Below are 19111 nucleotides of genomic sequence, written 5' to 3' on the forward strand. Positions count from 1 at the left end.
GAGAGCAATCTGTTTCAGAGGCGAAGCTGTGTATTTTTCTTATTTAAACCTTCTAAATCTGCTGGAGCATTAAAAATATTTGGCATTTCCACAGCACATTTCATTCCCAGCTCCAAATGCGTTTTACAGACATTCATTAATTAAGCCTCGTAAAACCTTTGGGAGAAAGGGAAGCAGTACTTATTAATTTGCTATTTGTATTGCTGCAGCGCACGGAGACCCCAGCCAGGACCTCGGGGTCCTGTTATTTTAGACCCGACCTCCACAGAAGAGGAGATGTCAGCGCGCCGAGGCGTGGGGAGAGCGGGAGGAGGCGCGGGAGAGGCAGCGGATGAAAGTTAATGCCGTAAGTCATCGGCAGAGCCCGCAGCTCTCCGTCCCCGGCGTTTCGCCGCGATGCCCTTTCCGCCGGGCAGCGCTGCCTGCAAGACAGAGCTGCGGGAGCAAGTGTGGCTCCCACGCCAGCTCTCCCCCCACCTCTCCGTTTTGTGTTTTGCTGGTGTTTGGGGGCTCCTGCCCCTCCTTACCAGCCCCTCTCGCTCATCCTGCTTCCTCAGACACCAGCTCTGCTTCATTCGATACCTTCCACTCTCTCCTGGGGCCGCTTTCTGTAGCTTTAGCTTTGCAGCACACCTCGATCTTTTAAAAGATTGAAAATAAACGCTTTCCCTTTATTATTTCTAGGTCCGTGTAGATATTTTAAGTGCATCTATTTCGGTCCAATAAATGCACAGCAATAAAGCAGCCCTGCTGACGGCTGGCCCGGCCGGCCTGCCCGCTCGCTGCGGACCTCTCCGTCCCAGGTGGGTCGGCGGATGGGAGCTGTGAACGTTACACCTCTGCTTCCCCTGCAGGAAAAACCAGGCTGTGCCGCATGCTGGAAATGCCTTTCACATGTTCCCCAGATCCCAGTTAAATCGAACCCCAGAAGGTCTCTCAAAGCATGAAAAATGCATTTATAAGATGCTGGAAGGAAGATGTATTCCATAACTACTCTGGTGACCAGGCGTGCTGACTTGTGTCATGTGGAGAAGGAACCAAAAGGGGTTATTTCTTGTTATTTCATACTGCTGATGGGATTTTATCTCTCACAGCAAATCCAGGAACTTTTTAGTTACCATTATTGTTTGATTTTATGGGCCATTTGATATTTATTTTTATTTCTATTCATTATTTGTTGAGTGCACTTAGCCCCTTCCCCAAGGAGCCTGCCTTATATCTAAGGTGATTTTTACGACCAGTGTTAGCACAGCATCTGAGCAACTTGCACAACTTTAATATATTTATTCCGCACACGCAGTATATCAAGGCAGTCCTGGTATTCCTACCGTGGAGAGCGGTGGTCTGCCTGTAAAATCACAAGTCTAACTTACCGGGTTAAAAGAAAAAAGAATAAACCCCAAACTATTTACATTCTTCTTTCTGATCTTCATTTTAAGCCATCAGGATGTATTTGAGTCATATTTTCACATTTTTTTTTCCCCCCTACAAAACATGAGGTCTAGCAATGTACCTTTTACTGCACGCCAAGCTCTCGCAGATCCCACGACTCCCACAGCTGGGGCTTTAAAATCTGCGTCCAACACTGTGAGACTAATGACAAAATCATGAGCTGGCAGCGCTGCCTTTTCCTCCGACCTTTTCATTTCATCCTGCAAGTGCTCAGAAACAGGAATTCCTCGCAGCTCGCAGCGCTATCGGTCCACACAGTTTGCGTTGGGTGGAGGAGGCGGACAGCTGGCCACAACAAGGTGGTTTTTTTTTCTCAATTCTTGTTAGATTTTCCCCAGCACAACAAAGCCTCCCCGTTCCTTTATTTGCTATTGTTATGGAGGAGTCTGCGAGTGACCTCCCTCTCGCTCCCTGCCTCCGCACGGCGACTGCTCCATCTCCTGCTTGCCACGTGTGTCTGGAGGGTGCTGTGGGCTTTCTCGGTGCCTGTGCTTCTGGCTGGTTTTATTCCCTCTCCATTTTGGGTAGATCACTCTCTGCTAATCCCCGTGTAATCCCGGCAAGCGTGTGAGCCCGCGGAGGGCTCGAGCACACGGGCTGGGGTGCATCTGCGTGTGCTGGTGGAGCCGGGACTCTCCGTGTGAAGATGGGCCACGGCATCGCATGAGCTGGTCCTTCTCCCTTCTCTTTTGTCCCACCAGGATACCCTGCCTGCAGCTCCCTGCGTTCAGGCCGGAGAGGTTTTATCTCCCTCAGACATTATTGGCCTCTCCCGGGCAGCCGGTGAAGGCGAGATGTTCTCTCCTTCTCCCCCTCAGCGCCTCCTCTGCTGGTTGCCACCGCAAAAAACTCTGTGACTGAGACTGGCCACCAGCCCTGGGGGACGTGGGGCTCCCAGCGATGTGGGGGTACCCCGGCCCCCCACACAGGACGAGGTCTGTGGGCTCCCACCCACCCCGGGGCACAGACCAGCCCTGCAGGTCCCCGACCTCCTGCTGCAGAGCCGAACCCACACAGCAGCGGCTGCCGAGGCTCCAGCACGACGCATCCCTGCCGGGATAGAGACGACCCAGCTCTCGGGGCGGGCTCCCACCCGCGGGCAGCGTCACCCACCCCGTGGGTGCCGTCTCAGCCACGACAGATAACACACGCGTGCGCGTCTGCCCGTGCTGGGAGGTGCAGGTATTGCTGCGCCCTGCACTGAAGAGCGAGTGGGAGGAGCAGGCTGAGCGGGAAGCAGACAGCAGAGCCACGTGGAGTCTGGCTCGGGGGGAAGCTGAACACCTTCTTTTAGAAATCTTGGGCTCCTTCCACTCCCACGCACGGCAGGGCGAGCTGACGCACGCGGCACCCGCGGGAGCCGGCTCCCACGCCAGCTGGAGACCTTGGCTGTCCCCGGCGCCATCCGGCCCCGGTGCGAGGCCACGATCCAGCAGATCCCCTCTGCACGTGCTGCAGTGTTAAGCACACGTGTCGCCCCCGTGAAATCAGCGGGTCGGCTCCAGCGCCTGAAGGTGAGCAGGTGCTGGGCCGCGCCGCCGCGTCGACACTTAAGGGAGCCCGATTCCCACCCGCCCGGCCAAACCGCAACCATACATCCCCGCTTTCCCTGACCAGCTTGGCTGCGCTCCTCACCTGGCAAAAGAACACACGGCAGCGAAAATAAACACGGAGGGAAGCGAAGCCCCTCATGGCCCGGCGAGCGAGGTCTGCGTTCCAAGAAGTAATGAAGCCCAGGGAATGGAAAATGCATGTCACTTGGCGGCGGGCTGGATGCGCGCAGGCGCTCCGTGCCGGCTGCCGGGAGGGTGCTTCGCCTCCACACGGCATCGCCACGGCACAGCAGCTGCGCCAGGCCCAGCCAGCGGCACCGCGCTGAACTCTGACATTTGAAGACGGAGAATAATTTGGCTTCATTAGCCTCCCCTTCTTCCCCCCCGCCCCGAGCAGTCCCTCGAGCCAGGCTGGAATGTGCGTGGTAGGGACAGAACCAATCCCATTAGCACGAGGAGATTGTTTTTCGTTTGGTTTTGTTGTTGTTGAATCACCCGTGGCTCCGCTTCTTTGGGGTAGGTCGTAGGAAGGAGGACGAGGAGAGGAAGCCCATGGATGTGTTTCCCCGGGTGGCCATCCACGGCACGGCGCTCCCCTGCCAGCCTGGCTGCCTGATTTCGGCAGCACCGTGAGGTTTCCATCTTTGAAGGCCACGAGAGCTTCGCTGCCGGCTCCAGGACGGTGCCCGGCGCTGTCTGAAGGAGCTTTTGTAAGGGCGAGGGCTCAGCTCCCACGCGCGGGGTCGGGAAGGTGCTGCAAGCCAGCGGCGCTGCCAGAGCTCGCTTTGAAGCCCTGTCCAAGTCCCCACCCCACATCCTCATCCTCGCTCCATCTCTGGATGGAGACTTGCCTCCGGTGGGGTTAAAGCTGAATTTACAGCTCTGTGTGTTGGTCAGGACAGCACCGGATTGCAGCCATGTGCTAGCAGGAGCCGGGCCAGGGGCAGCGAGAGGCAGCTGGAGCAGCTAGAAAATATCCTCTCCCCAGCTGAGAGAGGAGCCCAGGCTCTTTTCCATCATCTTCAAAAGCCCTGCTCTGGCAGGGCCCAGAACCGCTGTTTCACCCTGAAACGTGAAAGACCTTCATTCCTCCAACACAAGGCAAGAAGAAGAAACCTCCCCCCGGCTGCTTTGTGTCCAGCAGCATCTCCCTGCGATGCGAGGGGGAAGGGGGGCAACGGGTGCAGACCCAGGCAAAGCAACACTGTGTCCACTCTGAATCGTGAGAATCGGCCACAAATCATGAAAATGGGGGTTTGACACGTGTGTGTGCGCGGCAGGGCCTCCTCGGAGCCCTGCCCCACGCTGCTGTCCCACTCCTGGGCACCCCAATGCTCTTCCCAAGCAGAGACATCCCGGCGGGATGCGGCCCAGGGCTCCGGGCACCCGGCAGTGGGACAAGGAGTTGTGAGTGCTCCCGAAGTCATCCTCGGCACTGGAGAGCACGGTGAGAAATAGGGGCAAACAGCACCGTTGGGAGCAGACGGCAAGAGGGGAGGGAAATCCGTGCGCAAATGCATTCGCCGCGTGGCCCAGCTCCTCAGCTGGAGTGTGCGAGCGGTGGTGGAGCCGGGCCAGCTCCCAGCAGCTGAGACTTGCCGGGTGGGGGGGAAAGGAGGGGGCATTTTCCAGAGGTGAGAACAGCAGCCACAGAGAGAGCAGCCGGGGGGGGGCCACCGACCCCAACCACGGCCGGCGAGACCCCCGCAACCCTCAGCACAGGGGCCGAGCGACGGCATCACACAAGCAGGGAGATGCTGCGGGGGCCCGTGGTCGCGGGGTGGGGGGGCAGCTTGCTGGCCTCCCCCTGCTTTCTGAGGCCACTTCTTACCGCAGCGTGGCTAGCAGTCCCCACGTACCAGTCTGCGACGTCTTGCCGACCTGTGGCTGGGCGCGCGACGGGCGAGCGTGAGCGCGCGGATGCTCGCCGTGAGGACGCGACCGGCCGTGGGCTCACAGTCCCCGGTGCCCTTGTCGCTGGTGGGAGGGTGCGAGTCCACCACGGGCTGTCGATGGGGCCACACACCGTGAATTTTGCTTCCCCCGTGAAAAAATAAAAGAGGGAGTGAGAAGAAAAAGGCGTCGGATGGAAAACACCCCGGCTGCCTGCTGGGGGAGTGGAACCAGCTAATTTCATGCGTCTCCTTCTTGTTAGAGTGGGGTCCCTCCTCACCTGCTCCTGGGCACGGTTTCCTGCCCCCTGAGCCAGCAACAAGGAATCTTATTCCAGTTTAAAGGCGAGGAGCTTGTCCACGGTTTGTAGCCCGGCTGCCATCCCAGGAGGGGACCCGCTTGGAGCCGCTGCCCGCGGCGGGCAGGGTTTACCAGCTGTCTGCACCGATCTTGTGCCCTGCCACCTCCCTCTGCACCAGCCCGTGGCAGGGGGATGCGGAGAGCCCGGTTTTGGGGGTCTCGCCCCCAGCAGCACCATCCCGGGGGGTTTCCCTGTTTGCTCCCACTCGCACCCAACTGCTGCTCCATCACCACAGGGGGTCTGGGGGCAAGCGGCTGGCAGCATCCTTGCCCAGCCCGTAACGGGGCTCAGTGGTGATGCCCTGGGCTACGTATGGAAAATGCTGGAGAAAGACACCCCGGGACACGTCATCCGGGGGGCACTCGGTGGCTTGGCCCCAGCTGAGGGGCTCTTGCCTCTGGGTCATCAGTTTGTGCCTCCCCCAAATGCTCCCCCAAATCCTCCCCAACACCCCTCTGTCCACCCCAGGACCCCGAGGCACCCAGCTGCCTGCTGAGAACACCCTGCAAGCCCCCAAATCTCATCGCCTGGGCAATGTGACCACGGCACAGGCTCTGCCTCCCACGCCGCCCCGCACAGCCAGGGCTGCCCGGCCCACCCTCCGCAGGGCACAGGCAGGGCAGGCAGCGAGCTGAAAACACCACCCCTCTCCCCCTCCCTGCTCAGCGAGCTGAGCCCAGCCCGCAGAGCACAGCATCCCCCTCCAGCACCCAGCACTGCCGCGCTGCGTGGGGGTGACATCGCACCCCCAATTTAGGGACGGGCGGGGGCTGTGCTCCGGCAGCAGCGGCTGCTGGCAGGCAGCCGACCAGGCTCTGCATCCCCTTTGGAGATCCTGCTTTGGTTGGGACTCGTGTCAACCCCCCCAGAACCCACCCGCAGCCCCCCAGGTCCGGGCAGCACCTCCTTGTCCCCAGCTCCACATCCCAGAGCAAACAAGCAGCTGAGGCCAGCACCAGCCCCAGCTCCTCGGGGGCCCCGCGCTGCTGCTGGCTCCAAGGACGGGACCCCGCTGAGCTACTGAAGTGCTAAAAACGAGCCTCCAGGCCCTTGCGTGAGCTTTTGTGTCGTGCTTGGCATGGGGAGAGCTCGACTGTGGCGTGGACGCGGGCGCCGCGCCAGGAAAAACACACGCCGCGGGGGAAAGGTGGGCGCGTGCACGTGCGAGCGCGTCCCGGCCCTCGAGCCCCGGGCGGCCGCGGCGCGTTACGCTGACGTGTCACGCGCATGCACGGCCTGATTTACACTTTTCCTCCTCAAAACGGGCGCCCAAGTGTCAGCAGGCGATTTTCGGTGGGGAAAAGCCCTCGTTCCGCAGCCCTCCTGTACGTGCACACGTGAGCACGGGCACGCAGTCCTCCCCGCTGCCCTGGCTCAGCCTCCTCCTCCTCGCAGCTGATGGGTGGAGGTGTTGGGGTGCACGGTGGTCCCCTGTCCACCCACCCCACGGGCGTTGGTACCCGCTCCCCAGGGAACACAGCATCTCCTGTTACGTTTGACACTGAATCTCTGGATCCAGCGAACCTGCAGCAGAGAGGAGCGTGGCTCCGTGTCGGTGCCAAACAGCCCAAGCAGGGGATTTCTCTCCGGTTTGCCGGAGGTTTCATCCTGGCTCAGCTTGCTCACCATCCTGGCGAGCTGGGAACAGACCTGCACCGCGCCACCGGCCCCACGCAGGGGCTCAAACCTGCTCCCCCACTGGTGACGGGCACCCTGGGAAGCCACTGACTCATCCGGGACTGGTACAAACCTTTTATTTCCCCTCCGTCCGCGCCACCCAGCCAGCCTGGGGCTGGGTTTGCCCTTTGGAAGTGAAGCTGGGGGGGCTCCGTGGCCGCCCCTCTGCCCCCCCGAGCTCACAGCCCGGCATGGTCACACCCCAGGGACGGGACAACACCGCAGACTCCACCGAGCTTTAACCGAGCCAAGCGGCCAAAAGCAACAATGAAAAGTGTACCCCAAAACGGACACGAGACCCTCCCGCCCCCCCCAACCCAGTTCCCCAAACCCAGATATGTCGCACGGGTGAAAGTGATACGGAGCAGCACAAAACCAGTGAGGATGGGGACGAGACCCCCCCACCCCACCACGCCATGGCCCCCCTAGACCGCTCAGCGCCAGGGAGCAGCTGACACACGGAGAGAGCCTAAAAACCCAAGGGTGGGGAGTGGGGGGTAATAAGTTAATCTGTACAGACGTGTCGGTGGATGTGGGGATGGCAGGGACCGCCACCGCCGAGCCGTCCCTCCCGAGTGTGGGGATGTCCCCACAGGGCACCAGGGGCCGGTGAACCACATGCTGGTGCAAATCAAACCACGAAATGGTGCACGAAGTCAAGTGATGGAGAACAGCGGGGAGAGGGGGAGATGCCCTGGAGCAGAGCCATGTGGAGCAGGGGGAGGGAGGGGACCCCTTCACGCAGCAGGGCTGTGCCGGGGCAAGCTGAGGGGGTCCCCAGGGCTGGCCCCCCGCTTCCAGGGCAGTGCTGTGAGCACGGGGACCCGGAGGCCGGCTGCCTGCTAGGTCCTGCCATCAGCTACAGCTCCGCAGGCAGAGCCGCTCCCGGCATCGGGCAGGGATGCTGAGCCCAGGATGGAGGCGTCCTGGAAGCTCCCACCTCCTGCCCGAGCTCGGACACGCCGCAGCAGCACAAGGCAGGGAAATGTCGCCTTGTCCCCTGCTCAGTCCCACCAACAACCCGTCGGCATCGGGACCAGCCGCCCCAAAGGCATCATGGAGCAGGGAGGGGAAGGAGCCACCCCAGGGCCCCTCTGCAGCTCCGGGAAGGGGCCGGCTGGGTCCTCGCGTGGGCACGGAGGCGGCAAAATCCGCTCCTCTCTCCGGCTGCCAACGCCAAATCCATTCGCCACGTTTCGGCTCCCCAAGGCAATCGGCTCCGGCCGGCGGAAGGGAGTTCCCAGGGCCGGAGACGGCGCCTTGGAGGCTCAGCCCAAGGTGGGAGGCCTGGGATGTGCCGAGCCAAAGCCCAGAACGCTGCAGACACTCTCCATCCCCCACCGCAGCCGGCTCCCTCCTGCCCAGCGCTGGACCCATGCCCGGAGGGCTGCGGGGCCCCGGGGGCTCCGGTCGGGAGGAGACAGACGGCCAGGACGGGCTCCCCCCAGCCTCCCCGCTCTGGCAGCTCCTCTCTTGGCTCTCAAGCGCTGGAAACCAGGATCCCAGCAAACAGCACATCTACGGAGGAGGCAAAGCCACTGCCCGGCTCCCAGGAGCCTCCTCCGCAGTGGCCATCCCTGGGGAGGAGAGCGGGACTGAGCCAGATCATACCCCCGGTCCCCCCCATGCCAGACCCAGAGATGCCCCTCCAGGAGCCGGGGATGGGCAGTGGAGCGGGATGGGGGATGATGCCATGGGGACAGTGATGGGGAGGTGGCATGGAGGTGACGGGAAGGGGTGGGAGCGCTACAGAACGGTCTTGTCCAGGTCGACTTTGAGGGGCAGCGGCCCCGCGTCCTCGCCACCGTGTGTGGGGCACAGGGTGACAGCGATGACGGGTGGCAGGGGGAAGGTGCCGGGGCCGTCCAGGTCCTCCAGGTATTCCTTGTCCCCGTTGATGCTCAGAGGCTGGAAGAGAAGCAGAGGGGATGGTGCAGCCCCAGAGCAAGGGACAGGACCCCCTTGTCCCCAGACTGGGAACACCGGGGCTGGCTGGGGACATAGCGCACAGCCTGGACACGTCGGTGAGCCCAGCATGGTGGCCAGGGTCCACAAACACTGTATGGCCATGGCTCAGCCCCGCAAAGCTCCCCCAGCCGTGATGGGGAGACCCAGGGTGCTGGGGATCCCCCCAGGACCCCCCCCGGGCTGCGCTGAGAACCGCTCACCCCGTACCTGGGTCTTGACGTGCTGCTCGGGGGCAGTCACCAAACTGGCACAGCTCAGCCACAGCATCACCATGATGGAGAGGAAGAGGCAGGCGGCCAGGATCCAGCGAGGAAGGCCCGAGCGCCTGTAACACCCCACCCCCCCCCCGCCAAAGAAAAAGGACGAGTTTATGGCAGGGCACGGGGTGGGAACTGGGGGCAGGGGGGGGAGCATCTGCTCCGGCGTATCCGGCAGTGCCAGGCCCCCCCCCCCCGGGGCCCCTGCGCAGCCCCGCTGCACCTACTTGGACATGCAGCCGAGGAAGTCGTGCTCCGGCTGCGGGGGGTCCGGGGGGTGCTGCGCCTTGGCTTTGCCCCGCGGCTCCTTCACGGGGGGCTTCTCCCCCTTTGCCCGGGGGCCTGGCGGGGGCGAGACGATGCTGACCCCAGGCACCCACTGTGGGCACGCCTGCCCCGCTCCCCATCCCCTTGCCAGCACGTGGTCGGGTGCAGGGGTGCCGGGTCATCCCCTCTCCCCCCACGGACCCTCTGCCCGCTGAGGGGGGGGGCACAGAGGATTCCAGCAGCTCCTTGGAGTGGGTCCCAAGTCCGGACTCACCCCTTTCTGCGTGGGTGCGGGGTGTGGGAAGTTAATCACACCCGAGAAGAGGGTAATTTGTTGAGCTCTGGAGAAATTGGATGAGAGCCAAGAGGGCGCAGTGGCTCCTGGGCCCCCCCCCAAGCCAACAACCCGGACCCCCCCCCCCCCGCCCCGCACCTGTGTGGGGCTGGGAGACGCGGGGGCCCGGTCCCGGCTGTGCTGGCTGGGTCTCCTGCACCTCGGGTACTGGGTACTCCATCTCGGGCTGGGACTGGCAGGGCGGCAGGGAAAGAGGGAGAAAGTGGTGAGCAAGGGGGTCCCCCCGCTCTCAGCACTCAGCAGAGAGGGGACGCAGGACACCCCCACCTGAAACACCACGACTTTGCCATCATCCGCCTGCAGGTAGAAGGTCCAGGTGGAGGAGATGAAGCTCTGGGCTGAGCTGACAATGTCGTTGCAGAAGGTGGAGACCAAATCAAACATGGAGAACGACGGTGCCTTCAGCTCCGGGCTCTGCAAAGGAGCAGGGACATCGTGTCACCGCTGTCCCCCCATCACCCACCCCGGCGGACAACGTCCCACCCCGAGCATGTGGCCGGGTTGAACCGGGCGCTCAGCGCTGGGGCTCAGCCTGCTTCTCCCAGCAATGGGGACGTGCAGGACCCGTGGTCCGGCCCCGGGAAGGTCACGGAGCCGGGGGCTGCGGTCCCCAGGGCCATCACCCAGCCCCGGGGCCATCACCCAGCCCCTCGGCAGCCCCCCGCGCTCACACCAGCGCTTTAAACAATAGGAGCCAGTGGCCGAGATGCCGAGGGCGTTTCTCTCCTGGCAGCCTCTCCGTGCCCTGGATTCTTGGCCGTCGCGGCGGTTTGTTATTTTTAAAGCATCCCTGCTGGAATCCGCTTGGCTGCTCCCTGCCACTGGCTTCGAACATTTTCCGACAGCCCCTTGCACGGTCAAACCAGCAAACAGGAAATAAATAGGTCAGATTCTGTATCTAATTATTATGCTAAATCTGCTTTGCCTGCTTGTCTGGGAACCCGAAGGAAAAAATGCTTTGGGTGGGTGAAGGGGGTGACGGCCCTCCCTGTCAGCCGGTCGCCCCTGATGCTCATCCCTGACCTCGGCGAGGGGCCGGGAAATGGGATCAGACACTGGGAAGGTCTTAAAAACAAGCTGCAAAATGTTTTTTCAAAGGAGCTGCAGCTTTCATCCTCAACTGCACGTGTACAAAGCCAAAAGCCTCTACCTTGGGCCAAAGTCTAATTTAATTAATTGGGTAAAAGCTGAATGAATTAAATGTAGGAGGAAAAAGCGTTGCCAGTTGCTGGGAAGGATAACAGATCCAAACTGGGAGAATCTGCAACAATCACCGGTCAGAACCTCCCACCCTGGGAATTCGGCGTAATCCTCCTGCCTGGCCCAAATCTGCAGCAGCCTGGGTCGAGCCCAGTTAATCTGCTTTTTAAGCTTTGGATGATGCAGCACGACGGGCTGGCGGTGGGCTCGTATCCCCCAGCACGCCCAGAGCCCCCGTCCACGGGGGCACGAGTAACAGGACATAAAATAAAGCAAGATGCAGCTTCACTGGGCAGTGGGAGCGTGCAGGGAGCGTGCGGGGAGCGTGCGGGGAGCGTGCCTGGCCCTGACCCGGCTGGGAAAGCACCGAGGGGAGTCGGGTCCCCGCGTCGGGGCTCGCTGGGCAGCGAGGCTGCTGGTGGGGGAGGCCAGGCTGGGAGGGAGGGAGGGGGGGAGGGATGGGCTGCACTGTGGGGTGTTACAGCCTCCATCCCCAGGGACAGGAGGGACTGGGCTGAGCTCCCACGGGACGAAGGGATCCTTCCTCAAATGGGACCCAGGGGCCAAGTCACCACGTCCCAGCATCCCCCCATGGGGTCCCGGGCAGGGGGTGGCCGGGGGGCTCAGCAGCGTCTCCACTGCATTGGGGTTGGACAAACTTCGGTCCCAGCCGTGCCCAGGGTGACCGAGACGCCCCATGGCCCCATGCTGGGGGTCAGGTGAGGGCCGAGGTGGCCGGAGGAGCCACCCCGAGGGCAGCCCCACGGCTCCTCGCGGAGGCAAATGCCTCCCCCGGCCGGTCCCCGTCAGTCCCGTGAGGTGACGGCCCAGGGAAAGAGAAGCTGGGGTGTCCCGGGGGGAACACATCCAGCCCCCACCTCCTGCCCACAGACCCTTTGGGGAAGGAGCCAGATGCAGGGACAGGGCAGAGCCACGGCCGTTGGCAACCAGGGACAGGCTGGGGGGGTTAAGGGGGGGGAACGGGGGCTCCCCATCTTCCCAGCCCCTCACCTTCTCCTTCCTGCTCTCCACCTCGGGCAGCTGCTTGCGGCACCCCGTCACGCAGCCAAACTGCTCCTCTGCGTTGCTGTAGGCTTCGGCACAGGCTGCGAGGCAGGAGCGGGGCGGGGGGGTGAGGATTAATCCCCCTGATGAGCCCAGAACCCCCCTACCCCTCCCGATTTACACCCAGTGGGTGTAAATCTGCACCCCGCTTGCTTTGCAGCAGGGTCCGGATGCAGCCCCGGGTCACAGCGTGGGGCAGAGCGGAGGCAGGATGCTCGGGAGGGTGGAAGGTGTCGCGGTGGTGCCGGCAGTATGTGGGGGACCCCCCCCTGGGATGGTGTTTGGGGCGCGGGGGCCGCTGGGCCGCCAGCTCCTCACCTGCTTCACACTGGGCTCTGGTGGTGTTCAGCTCAGCGCTCGCATCCACGAAGTGACAGATGGAGAACAGCCGGCAGCCCCGGTAACAGGCGTTGAGAACAGCATCCTGCGGGGAGGAGGAGGAGGAGAGCGCGAAGCTGGCACCGAGCTCAGCCCCGTGGCTGCGCCGGACCCCCCCCCACCGCCCCCCTGCACCCAGTTGGGGGGCACTGGGCACCACTGCAGGACCACAGCCAGGGCTGGGACCCCAAATCCAGGGACTGGGACCCCAAATCTGGGGCGATGGCATCCCCTGGGGGAGGGAGAGCTGCCTTCACGTCCCCCCACCCCGTTCGCACCCAATGGTGGGGTGTGCACGTGGCCTCGTCCCCGTCGAGGACGTGGCAGGTCCCCCATCTCTGTCAGGGCGCTTGGCACCGGCCGGGCCCTGGCTTGGGCTGGCAGGAGGTGGGGGCTGCACCAGGGTGGGTGTGCATGGGGGGGGTGCGTGTACTGGTGGGGCTGGGAACACACTGGGGAGGATGCTGGGGGGGGCACTGAGCCTATGCGGGGGGTCCCTGCGTGCGTCTGCATGTGCAGGTGAGGGGTCCCCTCGCCCGGGGGGGGGGCCCGGGGGAGTGCGGGCAGGGCTGGGTGCTGGCAGGGAGGCAGCTCCAGCCCAGATGGGAAAACAACTCCGTGCCCACCGCCGGCAGCGGAGGCCGCGTGGGCTCCTGCCAAGGCGCTGGCCTACATCCGGCCCTGCCACCGCGGGGGCTCGGGGACAGCCCTGGGTGCCATCGTGCGGCCCCCCGGCACGGCACGGCCGTGACAGCTCGGATCTGGGGTGTTCCATGATGCTCCGGGTCCAGCAACCGGCCCTGGGCTGGTCCACGCTGCTGTGGCAGTGTCACCCGCTCGTCCTGGCTGTCCCCAACCCCGCTGGCCCCTCTGCCACCGCCGCGGGGGCCGGGGGCCAGGAAGGCAGCTGGGGGGCAAGCACCCGCTGCGTCCCCAGCAGGGCCTCACCGGTGGCACCCCCAACCCGGGGCGGCTGCCACTGTCACCAAGCGCACCCCAAACCCGGGGTGGGTCAGAGCTGGGGGGCACCCCAAAGCTGGGATAGGCCAAAACACCGCAGGCACCCCAAACTGGGGTGGATGCCCTCACCGGGGGCACCCCAAAGCCACAGTGGAGGCGACTGCAGGGGCTCCCCCGCTGCCCCCTCGGGGGTGGCCGCTGTGGGGCTGTGCGGCGGCAATGCCCGAGCCGGGCGGGCCAGTGCCCCCAGTGCCCCCCACTGCTCCCAGTGCCCCCCACCCTCCCAATTTCCCCTGGTGCTCCCGGTTCCCCCCTGATGCCCCCGATGTTCCTGGTACCCTGATGCTCCCGATACCCCCAGTCCCCCCCGATACCCCCAATACCCCTGGTGCCCCCCACACTCCCAATTTCCCCTCGTGCTCCCAGTCCCCCCAGTGCTCCCAGTCCACCCTCGTGCCCCCGACGCTCCTTGTACTGATGCTCCCCATGCTCCTGGTACCCCGGATACCCCCAGTACCCCCCGATACCCCCAGTACCCCCAATACCCCCAGTGCCCCCAATACCCCCCACACTCCCAATTTTCTCTCGTGCTCCCAGTCCCCCCCTGATGCTCCCAGTCCCCCTCTGATGCCCCCGATGCTTCTGGTACTCCCGATGCTACTGATGCTCCCCATGTTCCCGGTACCCCCGATACCCCCGGTACCCCCCGATTCCCCCGGTACCCCCGGTGCCCCCCCGGTGCCCCCCCGGTGCCCGGCCGGACTCACGGCGGCGGCTCGGCGCGTCAGGCTGCGGCCGCACTGCCCGCGGCACCGGGCGGTATCTCCCAGTTGGGGCGAGAAGGGATCGGTGGCGGCGGCGGTGGCGGCGGTGGCCAAGGCCAGGCCGAGGGCGAGCAGGGCCCGGGGGTGGCGAGCCGCCATGGCGGGCGCGGGGCGCGGAGCGGCGCGGAGCGGAGCGCACCCACCGCCGCCGCCGCCGCCGCCGCCGCCGGCCCCGCCGTGACGCGCCGTGCGCCGGGCGGGGGCGGCGGGGGGAGCCGGGGGCGGGGGGAGCCGCCGCATCCTGCCGCAGCTCCGCCGGCACCGGCAGCCCCCGGCAGCGCGGCCCCGGGGATGCTGGGAGAGGGGGGTGCGGGAGGATGGGGGGTGCGCGGGCACCGGGGGATGCTCGGGAACCGGGGGATGCGGGAGGAGGGGCGGGGGGGGCCTCGGGACCGGGAGGTGGTGGGGCACCGGGGGATGTACAGACACCCGGGGATGCTCAGGAGCCGGGGGGGTGCAGGGGTACCCCGGGAAGCGGGAGGAGGGGGGAGGCTTTGGGCCCGAGAGATGCTCGGGCACCGGGGGATGCAGGGGTACCCCGGGATGCGGGAGGATGGGGGGGGGGGGGGCTGGGGACCGGGGAGTGCTCAGGGACCAGAAGGTGTAGGGGGACTGGGAGCTGTGGGGGGACACTGGGGGATGAAGGGGGACACTGGGCAATGCAGAGGGACTGGGGGCTGTGGGGGGACACTGGGGGATGCAGGGGGACACTGGGGGATGCAGGGGAACGAGGGGATGCGCAGGGATCAAAGGGGCACAGCAGGACTGGGCCATGCAGAGGGATGGGGGGAGCCCCACTGACACCAGCAGCACAGAGGGACTGGGGAGACCAGAGTGACTGCGGGGGGCACATGGGGACTGAGGAGCACACTGGCACTGGGGTCACCCAGAGACAGGGGTGCAGAGGGATGGGTCTGCAGCAGCACCGGAGTCTCACTTCCCCCTGGGCCAGCACCCCCACAGGGACCATCCCCCCAAGGAGGGGACAAACCCCTCGTCCCCTGCCAGCATTAGACCCAGCCATGTCACCCCCTGTGGCCCTTGGGGCCTCCCCAAGTCACCTTTGTGCACCCCACCTGCACCCTCGCTCCATGGGGCCCCTTCCCGGCCAGGGCGCTGGGCTCTCCCTGACACCCCAGATTTACAGCTTTGATTTCCCAGGGTTTAAAAGACATAAAAGGCGCAGGCTTGGCCCCGCGTGCTGCCTCGCCGCTGCCCTCCCCATTAGCCTTATTTATGGCAGCACCCCAAAGCGGGCCCGGGGGGGGGGGAGGAGGAGGAGGAGGAGGAGGAGGAGGAGGAGGGCTGGGGGCTTCGCTAACCTCCAGCCCTAATGGGGAACACATGGCAGGACCTTGGCATGGGGAAGGGGGGGTGTCTCCCAGTCCCAGCTCAGGTTTGAGGGGTGCTCCACACCCTGGGGCAGGGGAGGGAGGGGTGGGGGTGGCCGCATCCCCTCGGGGATGGCTGGGGGAGCGCAGCCCTGTGCCCCCCCGGGAGCAGGGAGTGGGGCCTCTCCTCGCCCCGCTGCGCTCCGCCAGCTTATTCATCTTGTTAATCAAACCAGGGCCGGGAGAAAATGTGCTCGGGCCGGGCTGGCGGGGCTGCGGGGTCGGCTCTGCTCCCCCCTTCCCCCTCCTGGAGCCCCGCCAGCCCCGCGGCCTCGTGTCCGGCACCGGTGACTAATGGCCAAGTAAATGGGATAGATTGGGGGCTGTCACCGTAAATCACGGCACCGCGCTGCAGGTGAGGTTTCCATCGGCCGGGAGGGGCAGAGCCAGAGCCCCGACCCCCCCCCACAGGGACCGAAACCCACCGGAGCGAGCGCTGGGAGCGCCGGGAGCGAGGGCTGAGCGGCTGAACGCTCCCACCGCACCTGCCCCCACCACGCCTGGCGCCGGCCCGTGCTCCAGCCACTCACCTTTTAATAGAAAAAAACCCTTTCCCAGGCAATAATATTCGAGTTGGCAAATATTTACTGCCCTCCCTCCTCCCCTCTCCAGAAACACTCGATGCCTTTTGCATTTATCACTACTGACCTACATTCTTTTTCTGGAGCCTTTTGTGAAGCCGCAGGCTCCCCCCACGCTGGCCGCGGTGTCCCCACGGTCCCCCCAGGGCCAGGGGGACATGTCACCCCACATCCCAACCCCGCAGAGCCCATCCCTTGTGCTCAGTCACCCCCCTCGACATCAACCACATTTTTTTCCCCCCCCTCTAGAGATCAGCAAACTCCGTCACGGGACTTTTTGTGCTTCCCAAAGCAAACAGAGGCGGGAAGGTGCGGCCGCCCGCTACGAGGATGCTCTTGAGCGAAGGGGTTGCGCCAGGGGGGTGGCAGGGAAGGGGTTAAGTGGGTTATAAATTACCCATGGATGTGGAAATGTGACTGAGAGGAATATAAAGAAAACTCTGACTGCTGGATTCTTTGCATTTCTAGCCTCTTTATTTTTCCCCCAGGTCACTTTAAAAGGATGCAGGCAGTCAGAGGCAGCTCCGCTGCGCCTCTCCTCCTGCTTTTTCTGGGGTTTTGGGTTTTTTTGTTGTTTGTTTTTTACACCCTGGCCCTTGAGCCAGATGCTGTCTCTGTCCAAGGACTTTATGGAGCGAGCTCTGGCTGGGAAATCAAGTAATTAGATTAATTCGGGGTAGATGTGCTGGGCCCGGCCGGGGTGACACATGATGGAGGGCTGGCAGGAGGGTGATGGCTGGTGGGAAGCTGGAGCGAGGATGCTCAGCCCGGCTTTGGGGATGTCACTAAGGCCACCCCGGGGTCCCAGATCCATCCGGGGGGAGTCACATCCTGCCTGGGCAGAGCGGGGAGCTCGCGGCTGTACGGGCCCCGCTGCTGGGGAGCTGGGCCCCACGGCCAGATCCTGCACCGCAACAGGGCAAAGAGGCCCTGGGAACGGAGCCACGGGGGGGGGGGCAGCCGGACCGCGTCAGCCCCCAGGGGACCACCGCGCTGACGCCAACAGCCCGGTCCGGGGGTCAGCGGGGGGTGCCGGGCCAGATCCTGCCTCTTGGCCACCCGCGGGAGCCCGGCCGGTGCCTGCGGCTCGTGGGCAGGAGGGAGCAGCCCTTTAAAGGTCACTGTCAAAGGGCAGCGCTGACCACATCTGCCCGCTGAGCACATCTGCCCGCTGACCACGTCGGCCGCAGAGCGACGCGCTGACTCAGAAGGGGGGAGAGCGGCTCTGTCATCCCCAGCTGCTCCCGGCCGGGTCCTGACACCACCCTGGCATGGGGACCACGGGCACGGCAGGGCTGGCTCTGTCCCCAAACCCTGTCCCCATCCCACAGCACCAAGTCCGGATGCTGCCGTGGCTCAGGGAGGGACCCCGAGCTGCCTGCGGTGACACCCTGGGCACGTCCCAGGTGACACCAGTGGGACCGATGCTCCCCTCTCCTCCCGACGCCACTGTCCCCCCACTTTCCCCCTGACCCCCAGCAAAGCCTCAAGCCACCTTCTGATGATGCCAGAGCTGGCCATGTCCCCTCTGCCGGCACCAGGATGGGTGTCACCCCCCCCAGGAGCCCACCCACCCCTGCTTCCCCAAACAGCCGCGCTAAATCCCACTTTATCGTTGGCTCCGGGTGGACGCGGAGGGAAGGAGAAGGCAGACGGGGGAAGCCGTGTGGGCAGCGCAGGTGGGCAGCCAGGGCGGCTGCTGCTCCCCAAACCTGCTCCAGGGGGGTGATTTCTCCTTCATCCCCCTCCCTCTTCCAGCACCCACCGCTGGCTCCCACCCCAGGGTGGCTTCCCGGGGGGATGCGGGCGGTGGGTCGGGATCGCGGGCGGCCGCCAGCCCCCGGGGCAGCCGTGATTCACTCGGCCAGACTGCGGACACTGGGGGCTGAAGTTTCTCAGGCTGGGTGGCTCCCGGAGCCTGACATTTTTGGGAAATTTCAACAAAAACAGTTCAGAAGCTTCCAAAAAACAGGACGATGGGAAAAGGCATTGTTTGGTCTCCCTCCCGCTCTCTTTTTTTATTTTATTTTCCAATCCATGCAATCCCGTCGGCCGGTGCCCAACACCTCGGAGCCCCACAGCTACTCCCACGCAGTGTCACCCCCCTCCCCGTCCCCGCAGGGGTGTGGGGCTCAGCCCCCCCACCCCAGTGCTATGGGGCAGGGGCTGATCCATGGTGTCACCCCTTTGGGAGGGGCACCCTGGACCACCCAGGTGTCCCCTGCCACCCCCGGCTCTGTCCCCCCATGCTCCATCCCCTGCAGGGAGCGATGTCCCTGTCCTCGCAGCCGAGGGGATGCAGGGAACAAAGGGACAGGGGAAGCCACCGGACAATGTCCCCATGGGCTGGGAACGGCCCCCCCAGATCTGAGCCCCCAGAATCACCCCCAAACCTCGGCCGCAGCAGTGCTCCCACATTCTCAGGGCTCCCCACCCCAACCTCAGGGTCAAGGCCACCAGGACCCTCCATGTCCCCTCTACTGAAGGGGGGGGGAACATGACCCGGGCACCCCCCAGCACGGGATGCTTTTGGGGACCCCATTGCACCCCACCTCGCACCCCAAAGCTCAGGCAGACCTAAAGGACACGCAGCAGGGGGACAGCCCACGCTCGGGAACAGTGGCCTGGCCACCACCAGGACCTGCTGTCCCAGGGCTCTGCCACCCCCCCCGGGGTCTGCAAAGCTCTGGGTGACACCGAGACCCGGGGGGGGGGACAGGGGGGGCACCGGGAGGGGGGTGCGATGCCCAAGTGGGCGGCTTTGCCGCGGGGACAGTGGCACAACCGGACACGTCACCACCGCCGGGCTGCCCCGGGACCCCCAGCAGCTTGAAACCGGGGGGGGGTCTTGAAGCAACTTGCAGTGTTTTTCCCACCTTTTTGGACTCTTTTGGGGGGAAAAAACAGAGATGATGAATTCGATAGAAAA

General features: G+C 64.4%; 1 protein-coding gene across 1 annotated transcript; it reads right to left on the reverse strand.

Annotated features, from left to right (window-relative positions):
* Positions 1-6996: 6996 nt before the first annotated feature.
* Positions 6997-14368, reverse strand: TMEM59L (transmembrane protein 59 like). Its single transcript, XM_074808755.1, has 8 exons — positions 14154-14368; positions 12367-12472; positions 11995-12089; positions 10051-10197; positions 9862-9955; positions 9389-9503; positions 9112-9229; positions 6997-8844 (listed from the first exon to the last, which is right to left on the reverse strand). Exons 1-8 carry the CDS (start codon positions 14307-14309, stop codon positions 8683-8685), a joined length of 993 nt encoding a protein of 330 aa, XP_074664856.1. The 5' UTR covers positions 14310-14368; the 3' UTR covers positions 6997-8682.
* Between the last annotated feature and the right edge of the window lie 4743 nt (positions 14369-19111).

The sequence above is a fragment of the Strix aluco genome, chromosome 29 (genome assembly GCF_031877795.1).
Source record: "Strix aluco isolate bStrAlu1 chromosome 29, bStrAlu1.hap1, whole genome shotgun sequence".
NCBI classification, from domain to species: domain Eukaryota; kingdom Metazoa; phylum Chordata; class Aves; order Strigiformes; family Strigidae; genus Strix; species Strix aluco.

Excerpts from the sequence above, each read along its gene's own strand:
- TMEM59L (XM_074808755.1), bottom strand. The coding sequence starts at position 14,309 with ATGGCGGCTCGCCACCCCCGGGCCCTGCTCGCCCTCGGCCTGGCCTTG. Across the intron at positions 10,198-11,994 it reads TGGAGAGCAGGAAGGAGAAG|AGCCCGGAGCTGAAGGCACC; the intron begins GTGAGGGGCTGG and ends GCTCCTTTGCAG. Across the intron at positions 9,230-9,388 it reads TTCCTCGGCTGCATGTCCAA|GCGCTCGGGCCTTCCTCGCT; the intron begins GTAGGTGCAGCG and ends GGGGTGTTACAG.